The sequence below is a fragment of the Sander vitreus genome, chromosome 15 (assembly GCF_031162955.1).
Source record: "Sander vitreus isolate 19-12246 chromosome 15, sanVit1, whole genome shotgun sequence".
Classification (NCBI taxonomy): domain Eukaryota; kingdom Metazoa; phylum Chordata; class Actinopteri; order Perciformes; family Percidae; genus Sander; species Sander vitreus.
Window position 1 is genome coordinate 28551377 of NC_135869.1, and position 15000 is coordinate 28566376.

Consider the following 15000-nt stretch of genomic DNA (forward strand, 5'->3'; position numbering starts at 1 on the left):
CATGCTGAAAACATTACCGTCTACAGCCGCGAGAGGCGCTCTAGGCTTGTGACGACTATATGCTGCTCCTAAAGACAACTGAGAAAGAAAAGAAGCTGCAGGAGACTGCAGGTAGTAAAACACGCAGCCGGAAACGGTCATCGAGCAGCAGAAGGAGAGTTTGGAGTGAGAGAGAAACTTGTGAGGGACTGGAGAAAAGGTTAGTCTTACTGCAATGAAGAAAACAAAGAAAGCTAGTCGCGCTGAAATCCAGATGGCCAGAGCTGGAGGAAGGAGTCCACAGATGGGTGCTTGAACAACGTGCTGCTGGGAGAGGCTCGTCAACAGAGCAGCTACGTTACGTTAACGTAGAGGACACCTACCGTATTCAGCCCCTTGTTCTGGGGGCTGTTGGGGAGTTTAATAACTGTTAATGTGTTACGTTAACATAGAGGACACCTACCGTATTCAGCCCCTTGTTCTGGGGGCTGTTGGGTAGTTTAATAACTGTTAATGTGTTACGTTAACGTAGAGGACACCTACCGTATTCAGCCCCCTTGTTCTGGGGGCTGTTGGGTAGTTTAATAACTGTTAATGTGTTACGTTAACGTAGAGGACACCTACCGTATTCAGCCCCTTGTTCTGGGGGCTGTTGGGTAGTTTAATAACTCGCCTTTCCAGATTAAATGTCTGTTCTTGGTCTTGGATTTTGTGAAATAAATGTCTAAATAAATGTGACTTATAGTCCAGTGCGACTTATATATGTTTTTTTCCTCTTCATGACGCATTTTTTGACTGATGCGACTTATAGTCCAGAAAATACGGTAATACGTTTACATACTGTGAATCATTTTTTTATGGTTTCAACTATTATGTGGTTAATTTCTAATATGTCACTTAAAATGTTGTTATAAAGACTCAAACCAGGGATTACTGAAAGGTGTGCATCGGATGTTTATTCAACGTTCGAGGTCAGGAACGAAATAACAATTAATCAACTCACTTATAACTTCCTTGCCTACTTTCTCTCTGTAATAACAAAAAATGTCCAATGTCCAAACCTATTTATTTTATTTTTATTTTATTTCCAACTATTTTTATTTAATTTTCAGAACAAATGACCTACATCATACAGGCAGTGGTGAAACCACATGTCTATCCTATTTATTTTTATTTATTTATAAGTCACCGGGTCATAGAGAACGCTGTTGTCTCAGAGGAAGAGTAACAACACTGCGGCCGCCTACTGCTCGCTATTACTATTATTATAGTAGGTCGGGCATCGTTTTACTCTAACAATTGTTATCCCAATGCTGATTCTTCCTTTTTTTCCGTTTTACTGGGCTTTTTCAACGTATAACAAAGCCAGCCTTTGGAGCGGCGTTTACTGTGCTCCACAGCTGCAACACAAACAGGCGCCTGGAACCAATGGTTGTATTCAAAACCACATTTTGCAAACGATCCCAATAAAGAAACCATTTCATGTTGGAACTGGTTCTCGATGCTCAATCCTAATTGCAGCAAACATTGTTCTGTGTTTCTAAAAGTGTAACTACTTCAGTGTTGTGTCGAGTTCAGGAGATGGTCTAGACCTGGACCACACCTCTCAATGCATTGAAGCAGCTGCCATGTGATTGGTTGATTAGATAATTGCATTAACGGGGACTTTAACAGGTGTTCCTAATAATAACCCTTTAGGTGAGTGTATATTTCCATAAGCGTGCAATGATAATGATAATGAACAGGAATGGGGCAATAATCCCTGCAATAACCAATGTGAAACTAACTTGATCATTGAGAAGACGCCTCAGGCAAAATTCCTAAAAAAATATTATAAATAATTGTCCCTAACCCTATATGGTCGGAACAATGGGATGTCTGAGCAGAGGGTTTATTTTTCCAGAAACTGACTCAAGCTGTTAACTAACTGTGTTGGGTTTCTACTACATTGGCGACCATTTCATGGGCGTTGCTCTGTCTCGATGTGACTGAACAAGCTGTCGAAGCGACCACGTCTCGCTCTATTTCACACTAGGGCTGCTCGATTATGGAAAAAAAAAGTCATAATCTTGATTATTTTTGGTCAATACTGAAACCATGATTATTTGACTCAGTACTCATTGACTTTTGGAAAGATGTTTGCAGTTATTTAAGTAAAAAAACAGTGCAACAGTTCAACAAATCAACAGTGAATACACCTTGAACTGTGACGTTTCCCGTCATACTTTTCCCGTTTGAACATTTTCTTTCATTCAGAACACGACAAACGAAGACTTTACGTGCAAAACGTAAAATAATCGTGTTTGTCGATTATTGTTTTTGTGATCATTTGGAGCCGAAATCGTAATCGTGGTTACAAGTTGCATAGACTCGACTGTATAAGTGAACCAAACTGAACAAATCAAAGTACACGTCAAAATAAATGTTTCCCCAAAGATGGTTTCTGTCATTTTAGGTAGCTCTGATCACGCTGTTTGTTCAAGTGTTCATTTTTCTGATTAGTTTGGTTCTTGTTAGTTATTTGATGCTATAAAACGGGGGTAACATCATGATTGACAGCTGGGATTGACTCGCGATTGGTTGGGCAGGTGTATGGGCGGGACTTCGATACCGTGGCTATCAATCCCATTAATCTGTTTTGTGATTGTTAGGATTAGTTGCACAGCCCTGTTTCACACTATGGACTATGAGAAACCCTGAGTTAAAGAGTAATGAGTCTTCCTCTGCCTCCTCAGCCCTCTGTTGGCCTTCGTCCAGACATGGATGGACGAGTACAGCGAGGACTTCAGGGATCCTCCGCTGCATCCGGCACTCAGGCTGCTGTTGGATCACCTGCGGATCAGCGCTGCAGTTTACGGAAACATACGCAGCCAACCCAACTTCAGCTCTCTGGCTGGGCAAGCTGAGGCGCTGCTCAAGACGTTACAGAAAGAAGGTGATCCTCCACAGTCTCATTGCCTACACCAAAGATACCTTCACTCTGGGTTGTTTGCATTTCTTTAAACTAATCACAGTATTAGGGGACCACTAAGGCCTATATAAAGAGACCTCAGATACAGTATTAGGGGACCACTAAGGTCTATATAAAAGAGACCTCAGATACAGTATTAGGGGACCACTAAGGCCTATATAAAAGAGACTTCAGATACAGTATTAGGGGACCACTAAGGTCTATATAAAAGAGACTTCAGATACAGTATTAGGGGACCACTAAGGTCTATATAAAAGAGACTTCAGATACAGTATTAGGGGACCACTAAGGCCTATATAAAGAGACCTCAGATACAGTATTAGGGGACCACTAAGGTCTATATAAAGAGACCTCAGATACAGTATTAGGGGACCACTAAGGTCTATATAAAAGAGACTTCAGATACAGTATTAGGGGACCACTAAGGTCTATATAAAGAGACTTCAGATACAGTATTAGGGGACCACTAAGGTCTATATAAAAGAGACTTCAGATACAGTATTAGGGGACCACTAAGGTCTATATAAAAGAGACTTCAGATACAGTATTAGGGGACCACTAAGGTCTATATAAAAGAGACTTCAGATACAGTATTAGGGGACCACTAAGGTCTATATAAAAGAGACCTCAGATACAGTATTAGGGGACCACTAAGGTCTATATAAAAGAGACCTCAGATACAGTATTAGGGGACCACTAAGGTCTATATAAAAGAGACTTCAGATACAGTATTAGGGGACCACTAAGGTCTATATAAAAGAGACTTCAGATACAGTATTAGGGGACCACTAAGGCCTATATAAAGAGACCTCAGATACAGTATTAGGGGACCACTAAGGCCTATATAAAGAGACCTCAGATACAGTATTAGGGGACCACTAAGGCCTATATAAAGAGACCTCAGATACAGTATTAGGGGACCACTAAGGTCTATATAAAGAGACTTCAGATACAGTATTAGGGGACCACTAAGGTCTATATAAAAGAGACTTCAGATACAGTATTAGGGGACCACTAAGGTCTATATAAAGAGACTTCAGATACAGTATTAGGGGACCACTAAGGTCTATATAAAAGAGACTTCAGATACAGTATTAGCCATAATTAGTATTACCAGTGTTGGTCATCTTACTTTAAAGTAATTGAGTTAGTAACTCAAGTTATTCTTTGTAAATCTCTACAATCATTCCCTGAAAGAACCGAGCAGGTCTGCCTCGGACGATCCAAATGTTCTTCAAAACTTGACATTTTAAGCGTGCAGCTCGCTAGCTCGAAGTTTGTTCTTGTTGTTTCCCGAAACGGATGGCGTTTGAGAACGGATTATTCTGCTATTAGTCTGGAAATGTACTTCTGCTGATCGAGGCCAACCATCGCATGACATGACCGAAACTGATAAAGCCTTTGTCCATGTGCCGTGCCATCATAACATGATTATATCGTGACTTCTGCTCTGTTTGATTCTTTAGAAACGGAGACAAATGTCAGTCCTGCCCAGGAGGATCTGGAGCAAGATGAGGAGGCTTCTGGTGATGAGGATTCAGGATGTGAAAACTTTCTGGATCAAGGTGGCATCATGGATTTTTCCGCTGCTGCCGTTGCTGAACAGCTCACCCGAATGGACTCTGTACGTGAGAGGATATATTTCATTTTCCATTTCTGTTGTTTTAGGCTGCATCTACACTACTACGTTTTCATTTTTAAAGGGGCATTTTGAGACAAAAACGATCTCTGTCCACACAAGAGTTTTAGCTGCAGTAGCAGAACTCTGTCCATATTTACACGTCTGATATCACACGTCACATGACCGTTCACACACACTGGGCATGTGCGTGTCGGTGTAAACAGGAAGCTGATTGTCTGATGTTACTCTGTGGTTAAAATCCTGGATGTATACGTTTAAAACACTGAAAGTTATTTGGAGAAAGAACAACGGTGAGAAGTAAGAGCTGGGATATATTATTTTGGAGCGCCGACGAGGTGGAACTGTTACTGAAAGGTCTGGAAGCTGACAGACAGACAGACAGACAGACAGACAGAGAGAACTGTTACTGAAAGGTCTGGAAGCTGACAGACAGACAGGCAGAGAGACAGACAGACAGACAGAGAGAACTGTTACTGAAAGGTCTGGAAGCTGACAGACAGACAGACAGACAGACAGACAGGCAGAGAGACAGACAGACAGACAGAGAGAACTGTTACTGAAAGGTCTGGAAGCTACCTAACTGATAAGACCAAATGTCTCCGTTTGTGTCCGTCCAGACTACAGAACAACCAAAATTGTGCCAACATTGTTCTGTCCCAGCCCGACCCAGGCCTCAAGCCCGACCCAAAATCTCATGTTGTTCTCATATAATGACACATGTAGGTTTGTTTGTGTGAAAGCTTTCATTAAGCAGCTGGAGGAAGACATTCAGAAATGTCAACAGATGAGGTCATCAGCTCACACGGGGAACAAGCTCACGTTAACACAGGCACTCCTACATAATCAGCTGTTTTACATTTAAAATGTTCAATGCCTTATCATGCTGATGTGACCGATCTAAATATCTGTCCAAACCTAGCCAGGCTCGGGTATCCATCCTCTAAACCAAATGTAGTAGTGTAGATGTAGCCTTACATTGATGATTAAAGGTAGCCTGACCAGCCAGCCCCACATCCAGATGTTGGGTCTGGGTCTGACCCACATCCAGATGTTGGGTCTGGGTCAGACCCACATCCAGATGCTGGGTCTGGGTCAGACCCACATCCAGATGCTGGGTCTAGGAGCTCCCCATTGGCTGGGCTCAATCCGAGGGGCGGGATAAATGGTTGTCTTTCAGATTCCCTCTGCACCAATAGGATAGCTCTCCAACCAATCAGAGCAGAGCTAGCTGATAGATTCCACTTTAAACTCTGAACACATCTTCCTTTTTTAAGAATGACTTCAGGGCCGTTCTTTGTTCTTTTCTCAAAGAAAAGCTGAACTCCAAGTCTTCCAGAGACGCTGTTCACCAGCAGCAGCAGCAGCCATAAGCCCCGCCCACCCACTCTATACACGATGTGATTGGCCCAGCCAGAGTTTGGTTTTTCCAGCTCTCAAGCCAACAGAGAGTTGCTAGACGACCCTGCTGCAGATTACATCTGCTGCTGCTAGGGGGGTCTAGATTTCTAGGCTAGATTAAAGGCTGATGTTTGGTTTTTATTATGTTTCAGGCTCTGTTTGTCAAAGTGGTGCCGTACCAGTGTCTGGGCTGTGTGTGGTCGCAAAGAGACAAGAAAGAAAACATGTCTCCCACCATCCGAGCCACCGTTGCGCAGTTCAATGCCATTACCAACCAGGTCATCATGTCGCTGCTCTTCTCGCCGACAGACGCCAACTCCAGTCCCACTTCCTCCGGCCGGCCTCCCAGCACGCCGGCTCAAAGGGCCCGCATCATCGAGAAGTGGGTCAGAGTGGCAGAGGTCAGTCAAGAATAAATAGTGATTAAAGATTCATCCACATTCAAGTAAAATTAAAAGAAAACAGTAAAACGTTTAAAACAATATCAATCATAATACAAAACTGTATGAAAATTAGAACAATAACTGTTATATATGCACGTTATGTTATATATACGTGCATATAAGACACTGTGTGAACGCCAGACTGGATATGTGAATGCACTGAATGAAAGTTTGTTTCCTCTGCAGGGTTGTCGGCGGTTGAAGAACTTCACCTCTCTCCGGGCGATCCTGTCAGCCCTTCAGTCTAACGCCGTTTACAGGCTGAGGAAGACCTGGGCTGCTGTTAGCAGGTAGGGCTGCTGTTAGCAGGTAGGGTAGGGCTGCTGTTAACAGGTAGGGTAGGGCTGCTGTTAACAGGTAGGGCTGCTGTTAGCAGGTAGGGTAGGGCTACTGTTAACAGGTAGGGTAGGGCTGCTGTTAACAGGTAGGGCTGCTGTTAGCAGGTAGCGTAGGGCTGCTGTTAACAGGTAGGGTAGGGCTGCTGTTAGCAGGTAGGGCTGCTGTTAGCAGGTAGGGCTGCTGTTAACAGGTAGGGCTGCTGTTAGCAGGTAGGGCTGCTGTTAGCAGGTAGGGCTGCTGTTAACAGGTAGGGTAGGGCTGCTGTTAGCAGGTAGGGCTGCTGTTAGCAGGTAGGGTAGGGCTGCTGTTAGCAGGTAGGGATGCTGTTAGCAGGTAGGGCTGCTGTTAGCAGGTAGGGCTGCTGTTAGCAGGTAGGGTAGGGATGCTGTTAGCAGGTAGGGCTGCTGTTAGCAGGTAGGGATGCTGTTAGCAGGTAGGGATGCTGTTAGCAGGTATGGCTGCTGTTAGCAGGTAGGGCTGCTGTTAGCAGGTAGGGCTGCTGTTAGCAGGTAGGGATGCTGTTAGCAGGTAGGGCTGCTGTTAGCAGGTAGGGTAGGGCTGCTGTTAGCAGGTAGGGCTGCTGTTAGCAGGTAGGGTAGGGCTGCTGTTAACAGGTAGGGTAGGGCTGCTGTTAGCAGGTAGGGCTGCTGTTAGCAGGTAGGGTAGGGCTGCTGTTAACAGGTAGGGTAGGGCTGCTGTTAGCAGGTAGGGATGCTGTTAGCAGGTAGGGTAGGGATGCTGTTAGCAGGTAGGGCTGCTGTTAGCAGGTAGGGATGCTGTTAGCAGGTAGGGATGCTGTTAGCAGGGGTAGGGGCTGCTGTTAGCAGGTAGGGTAGGGCCGCTGTTAGCAGGTAGGGGAGGGCTGCTGTTAGCAGGTAGGGCTGCTGTTAGCAGGTAGGGCATGCTGTTAGCAGGTAGGGCTGCTGTTAGCAGGTAGGGATGCTGTTAGCAGGTAGGGGATGCTGTTAGCAGGTAGGGGATGCTGTTAGCAGGTAGGGCTGCTGTTAGCAGGTAGGGTAGGGATGCTGTTAGCAGGTAGGGATGCTGTTAGCAGGTAGGGTAGGGCTGCTGTTAGCAATTAGGGCATGGCTGCTGTTAGCAGGTAGGGATGCTGTTAGCAGGTAGGGTAGGGCTGCTGTTAGCAGGTAGGGTAGGGCTGCTGTTAGCAGGCAGGGCTGCTGTTAGCAGGTAGGGTAGGGCTGCTGTTAGCAGGTAGGGATGCTGTTAGCAGGTAGGGCAGGGCTGCTGTTAGCAGGTAGGGTAGTGCTGTTAGCAGGTAGGGCCGCTGTTAGCAGGTAGGGTAGGGCTGCTGTTAGCAGGTAGGGCTGCTGTTAGCAGGTAGGGTAGGGCTGCTGTTAGCAGGTAGGACTGCTGTTAACAGGTAGGGTAGGGCTGCTGTTAGCAGGTAGGGATGCTGTTAGCAGGTAGGGTAGGGCTGCTGTTAGCAGGTAGGGTAGGGCTGCTGTTAACAGGTAGGGTAGGGCTGCTGTTAGCAGGTAGGGCTGCTGTTAACAGGTAGGGTAGGACTGCTGTTAACAGGTAGGGTAGGGCTGCTGTTAGCAGGTAGGGTAGGGCTGCTGTTAGCAGGTAGGGATGCTGTTAGCAGGTAGGGTAGGGCTGCTGTTAGCAGGTAGGGATGCTGTTAGCAGGTAGGGATGCTGTTAGCAGGTAGGGCTGCTGTTAGCAGGTAGGGTAGGGCTGCTGTTAGCAGGTAGGGCTGCTGTTAACAGGTAGGGTAGGGCTGCTGTTAGCAGGTAGGGCTGCTGTTAACAGGTAGGGTAGGGCTGCTGTTAGCAGGTAGGGCTGCTGTTAACAGGTAGGGTAGGGCTGCTGTTAGCAGGTAGGGCTGCTGTTAGCAGGTAGGGTAGGGCTGCTGTTAGCAGGTAGGGTAGGGCTGCTGTTAGCTGTTATCAACCATTTCAAAGGCCGCGCCTTCTGTCCGTCTCTGCGGTTATGTTTATATTGTCGTTTACATAATCGTCCTTTAACCAGGACGCTGAAACCTCATCAAGTGCTATTCAATGTCACTGAGGGCGTAGGTCAGCAAATGCCTTGCTTCTGATAATCTACAGTATGTCAGGTCATGAACACTTCAATAAGCTATTATGACGTCAAGGAGAACTTAGACACATAGACGGCCAAAGCAAGACCGAAAGTTAATGTTGTTGTTTATAGTTTAAACATCTGGTCACCATACTTAATTATTCAAGCAGGCCTATCTGGTTTTGGACTAAACAATTTGATCTTGTTTTTTTTATCTTATCTTATTATTTCTATACAAGTAATACCTACTTATTTAATGTCCATCCATCCATCCATCCATCTTCATCCGCTTATCCGGTATTGGGTCGCGGGGGCAGCAGCTCCAGCAGGGGACCCCAAACTTCCCTTTCCTGGGCCACATTAACCAGCTCCGACTGGGGGATCCCGAGGCGTTCCCAGGCCAGGTTGGAGATATAATCCCTCCACCTAGTCCTGGGTCTTCCCCGGGGCCTCCTCCCAGCTGGACGTCCCTCCACCTAGTCCTGGGTCTTCCCCGAGGCCTCCTCCCAGCTGGACGTGCCTCCACCTAGTCCTGGTTCTTCCCCGAGGCCTCCTCCCAGCTGGACGTGCCTGGAACACCTCCCTAGGGAGGCGCCCAGGGGGCATCCTTACCAGATGCCCGAACCACCTCAACTGGCTCCTTTCGACGTGAAGGAGCAGCGTCTCTACTCCGAGCTCCTCACGGATAACTGAGCTTCTCACCCTCTCTCTAAGGGAGACGCCAGCTACCCTCCTGAGGAAACCCATTTCGGCCGCTTGTACCCTATTTGTACTTATTTAATATGTTATCTTATAATTAGTTAGTTTGTTTGTTAGTTTTATTTCATGTCTGTGGCATGCCAAACATTTGGCCCATACCATATGGGATTAGGGACGTCTTCCAGTCTCACATATACAAATCATGTGGAGAAATGCATGAATAATGCATGAATCTTTCCTATTTTTTCTTGCTTGCTTTTATTTTGAAGCACATGAGTTTACGCCTGTCGTATGAAATGTGCTATATAAATACACTCGACTTGACTAAATAGCTGCATTTGTACTAAATATAGTCTCTGTTGTTGTTGTTGTAGGCAGAGCATGGCCACGTTTGATAACCTCTGGGAAACCTTCCCCGATGAGAACTGCGTCCTGACCAACAGAGAGCTCCTGCTGGAGGTAAGAAGGAAACACAAAAAACTAGGCTACATTTACTTCAGTGTTTACAGTGTAAACCTTCGTGTAGGTCATTGCAACCTACAGTCTCTAATAAAACCAGTATTGGTACAGTTTTCAGCAGAAGACACAATACTGGCATTACAGATTGGGGGCCCTAGCTTGCACCCGACGCAAGTGTCTTCGCTAGTTTAAGACCGACCCAGTTGTCAGTTTCCCGTCCAGCGCCCACGTCGTTTAAATAGCAAATGCACCTGCAGCCATCTGTGGCCCATGCTGGTCTTACAGGGAGGTGTGTTCAGGTGCATTCTGGGCGTGCTGGTCTTACAGGGAGGTGTGTTCAGGTGCATTCTGGGCGTGCTGGTCTTACAGGGAGGTGTGTTCAGGTGCATTCTGGGCGTGCTGGTCTTACAGGGAGGTGTGTTCAGGTGCATTCTGGGCGTGCTGGTCTTACAGGGAGGTGTGTTCAGGTGCATTCTGGGCGTGCTGGTCTTACAGGGAGGTGTGTTCAGGTGCATTCTGGGCGTGCTGGTCTTACAGGGAGGTGTGTTCAGGTGCATTCTGGGCGTGCTGGTCTTACAGGGAGGTGTGTTCAGGTGCATTCTGGGCGTGCTGGTCTTACAGGGAGGTGTGTTCAGGTGCATTCTGGGCGTATTGCTATCTTGAGGCAGCGGGAAGTGATGGCACCATTGACCAACAAAAACCTGGTCTAAAGTCATAACGCAGCATTTCATTGTTATTTTAACAGAGCATTAGTAAAATGCTCCTAGGCTCGTGCACAGCACGTGCACACTATGCTTGTTACACACACAGGGACGCACAGCAGCACACACACATGCAGAAGATTACTAATAAAAATATTACGGTGCAAATCCTCCATCATAACAGCAATGCTCCAAGGTCCAAACGCGCCTGGCTTTTAAAGGGAATGGGAGATGATCTCTGATTGGTTGATTGCATGTTACGCCCAAAACACACCTCTGATTAATGAAGACACTAAGGTCAACCCTTTAGAACCATGCGCCCGGCACACGGACCCTTTTTTCCGCCGTCAAACTAGCAAAAGTGGATTAGGACAGGCCCTAAACACACCTGCACCAGGCGCTTCACACCGTGACCTCAGATCGGTAAACTAGGGCCCTGGGTCTGTTTTAATATCGAGAATTGTTGTGACCATTAACACAACCGGATAGGAACTGTACAAAGAATGTTTCACATACTGAAAACATATTTGGAAATGATTATCTTTCTAAGCACGTGGATGGATTTAGTTTAGTTTTATATTCACAGAAATGTTTAGCAGAGTGCTAATGGGAAACTAAGGCCTCCAGCACATTGTGTTCCCTCTGTTCTTTTATGAAGTCTCCTTTAGGCAACTGCGTCAGAGGCGACTTCTGTCTAGTTACAGTGACCGGACTCTGAAGTCAATAGATCAGAGACAGACTAGTCTACTACACACACAACAGCCAAGCAACTTGCACTACTATTCACTTCCTAAAGAGATATTATGATAAGTTTAGCCATTCTTAACGTATCCTTCTTTTCAGTATTCAGTGTATTCAGGCGCTGCCTTTCATTAAGGAGGCTTTTATCTCTGTAAACACAGTCACTCATACATTTGCTTAAAGCCTAATCGCTGTTTTTGACAGATATATTTAAAGCAAAGACTTACGAGAGAATGCTCCGAAGTGGCCTCCCTCCCTTCCACAAGATAATAATTAAACAGGACACAAGTTAATGTATAATAAGTCTTATTCTTGTGTTGAAGAACTTGTTTCATAAGCCTGTTTACAGTTTGCTCTCGTACTTCATGTAAAAACCTGTTGTATGTTACGCTTGTGTGCATGCTTTTTATTGCATTTTTAAACACATGAAGACACATGCATGCAGAAGAAATGAATCATGCTAGATTTGTTTGTATTTGATTGTATTTGAATCACTTCCAATATGACCTGCAACTACATATAGCTCTGTCTGACCTTTGACAGGACGGAGGCCAAGCGACCGTGGATAACGTTTCTCCAAAGATATCCAAGCGGTGTCTGTTCCCCAGACAGATGGTAAGCCATACTTCAGGATGAGAAAAGCGTGCAATATTTTTTTGAAGACATGAGATGAAGCCCAGTGCCATGTAGCACCTAGAAACCTTCCTTTTCTGCCACATTAAATGGGCAGTTTCACAGCAGGAATGTAGCAAAATGTGGTAATTATTTGTGTTTTTCGTGTGATTTTCACAAGGGTTTATATTCAGCTTTTCAAAAAGAAACATGCAAAACCCCTTTCATATTATACAACTCTAAAAGCCACAGGAGAGCTGAGTTTAGTGTGGGTGGTGTATCTCTGGCATGGCAGATATCCAAACCTATCTTTAGCCTCGCTCAGCGTTGAACAAGTCTCAAATGGCCCCAGATCACCGGGATTATAGGCCAGTAATAATAGACTAGACAGGGGTCTATTATGAGTCATATGCACATTCTCCTGGGCCGTAACATGAACCCACAGTGCTGCTACAGTAACTGGGACTCGCCTTGTGTGAAAGTTGTGCAATCTCAACACATTTAGTGAAAGAAAGAAAGAAAGAAAGAAAGCATAAGACATGAATACCAAGATACAGTGACACAGGAAGCTACTGCTGGATAACAGGCAGTGTGCTTACACAGGGCGTAAAGTGGGAGGTGGCAGGTGGGGGACTCTTACAACTACACCAAATTACATTCTCAAATGTAACACTTTAAAGTTTCTTACTACTTTAATAAAGTCCCCCCAAAGGGTCTTACCATCTCCAACAGAAAACACTGTTCACCAACTGCTCCAAACAGCTCTGTTGTAGTCCAGCCTTTACTTCAGAGACAAACGTGGTCACTTTGGAACACACGTTATAATGCTCGCCTAGCTGCTAGCATGGCACGCCCTCATACTCTGCTTCTGACTGGCTAGTAGTCCTTACCTAGGTACTGTCAGGGCACGCCCTCATACTCTGCTTCTGACTGGCTAGTAGTCCTTACCTAGGTACTGTCAGGGCACGCCCTCATACTCTGCTTCTGACTGGCTAGTAGTCCTTACCTAGCTGCTAGTCATGACACGCCCTCATACTCTGCTTCTGACTGGCTAGTAGTCCTTACCTAGGTACTGTCAGGGCACGCCCTCATACTCTGCTTCTGACTGGCCAGTAGTCCTTACCTAGGTACTGTCAGGGCACGCCCTCATACTCTGCTTCTGACTGGCTAGTAGTCCTTACCTAGCTACTGTCAGGGCACGCCCTCATACTCTGCTTCTGACTGGCTAGTAGTCCTTACCTAGGTACTGTCAGGGCACGCCCTCATACTCTGCTTCTGACTGGCTAGTAGTCCTTACCTAGGTACTGTCAGGGCACGCCCTCATACTCTGCTTCTGACTGGCTAGTAGTCCTTACCTAGCTACTGTCAGGGCACGCCCTCATACTCTGCTTCTGACTGGCTAGTAGTCCTTACCTAGGTACTGTCAGGGCACGCCCTCTTACTCTGCTTCTGACTGGCTAGTAGTCCTTACCTAGGTACTGTCAGGGCACGCCCTCATACTCTGCTTCTGACTGGCTAGTAGTCCTTACCTAGGTACTGTCAGGGCACGCCCTCATACTCTGCTTCTGACTGGCTAGTAGTCCTTACCTAGGTACTGTCAGGGCACGCCCTCATACTCTGCTTCTGACTGGCTAGTAGTCCTTACCTAGGTACTGTCAGGGCACGCCCTCATACTCTGCTTCTGACTGGCTAGTAGTCCTTACCTAGGTACTGTCAGGGACACGCCCTCATACTCTGCTTCTGACTGGCTAGTAGTCCTTACCTAGGTACTGTCAGGGCACGCCCTCATACTCTGCTTCTGACTGGCTAGTAGTCCTTACCTAGGTACTGTCAGGGCACGCCCTCATACTCTGCTTCTGACTGGCTAGTAGTCCTTACCTAGGTACTGTCAGGGACACGCCCTCATACTCTGCTTCTGACTGGCTAGTAGTCCTTACCTAGGTACTGTTAGGGCACGCCCTCATACTCTGCTTCTGACTGGCTAGTAGTCCTTACCTAGGTACTGTCAGGACACGCCCTCATACTCTGCTTCTGACTGGCTAGTAGTCCTTACCTAGGTACTGTCAGGACACGCCCTCATACTCTGCTTCTGACTGGCTAGTAGTCCTTACCTAGGTACTGTCAGGACACGCCCTCATACTCTGCTTCTGACTGGCTAGTAGTCCTTACCTAGGTACTGTCAGGGCACGCCCTCATACTCTGCTTCTGACTGGCTAGTAGTCCTTACCTAGGTACTGTCAGGACCCTCATACTCTGCTTCTGACTGGCTAGTAGTCCTTACCTAGGGCCAGTAATAATAGAACTAGACAGGGGGTCTATTATGAGTCATATGCACATTCTCCTGGGCCGTAACATGAACCCACAGTGCTGCTACAGTAACTGGGACTCGCCTTGTGTGAAAGTTGTGCAATCTCAACACATTTAGTGAAAGAAAGAAAGAAAGAAAGAAAGCATAAGACATGAATACCAAGATACAGTGACACAGGAAGCTACTGCTGGATAACAGGCAGTGTGCTTACACAGGGGCGTAAAAAGTGGGGAGGTGGCAGGTGGGGGACTCTTACAACTACACCAAATTACATTCTCAAATGTAACACTTTAAAGTTTCTTACTACTTTAATAAAGTCTATCCACTACACAGCACTAGTAGTCCTTACCTAGGTACTGTCAGGGCACGCCCTCATACTCTGCTTCTGACTGGCTAGTAGTCCTTACCTAGGTACTGTTAGGGCACGCCCTCATACTCTGCTTCTGACTGGCTAGTAGTCCTTACCTAGGTACTGTCAGGACACGCCCTCATACTCTGCTTCTGACTGGCTAGTAGTCCTTACCTAGGTACTGTCAGGGCCCTCATACTCTGCTTCTGACTGGCTAGTAGTCCTTACCTAGGTACTGTCAGGGCACGCCCTCATACTCTGCTTCTGACTGGCTAGTAGTCCTTACCTACGTACTGAGCGTGTAGTCCTTACCTAG

General features: G+C 46.3%; 1 protein-coding gene across 1 annotated transcript in view; it reads left to right on the forward strand.

Annotated features, from left to right (window-relative positions):
• Positions 1-15000, forward strand: part of LOC144530195 (ral guanine nucleotide dissociation stimulator-like 1) — a 44724-nt gene that overhangs the window by 15079 nt on the left and 14645 nt on the right. The window contains exons 4-9 of the mRNA XM_078269670.1: positions 2715-2914; positions 4417-4574; positions 6143-6391; positions 6620-6723; positions 9889-9973; positions 11959-12030. Coding sequence (XP_078125796.1) covers positions 2715-2914; positions 4417-4574; positions 6143-6391; positions 6620-6723; positions 9889-9973; positions 11959-12030 — 868 coding nt within the window. The remainder of the gene's footprint in view (positions 1-2714; positions 2915-4416; positions 4575-6142; positions 6392-6619; positions 6724-9888; positions 9974-11958; positions 12031-15000) is intronic.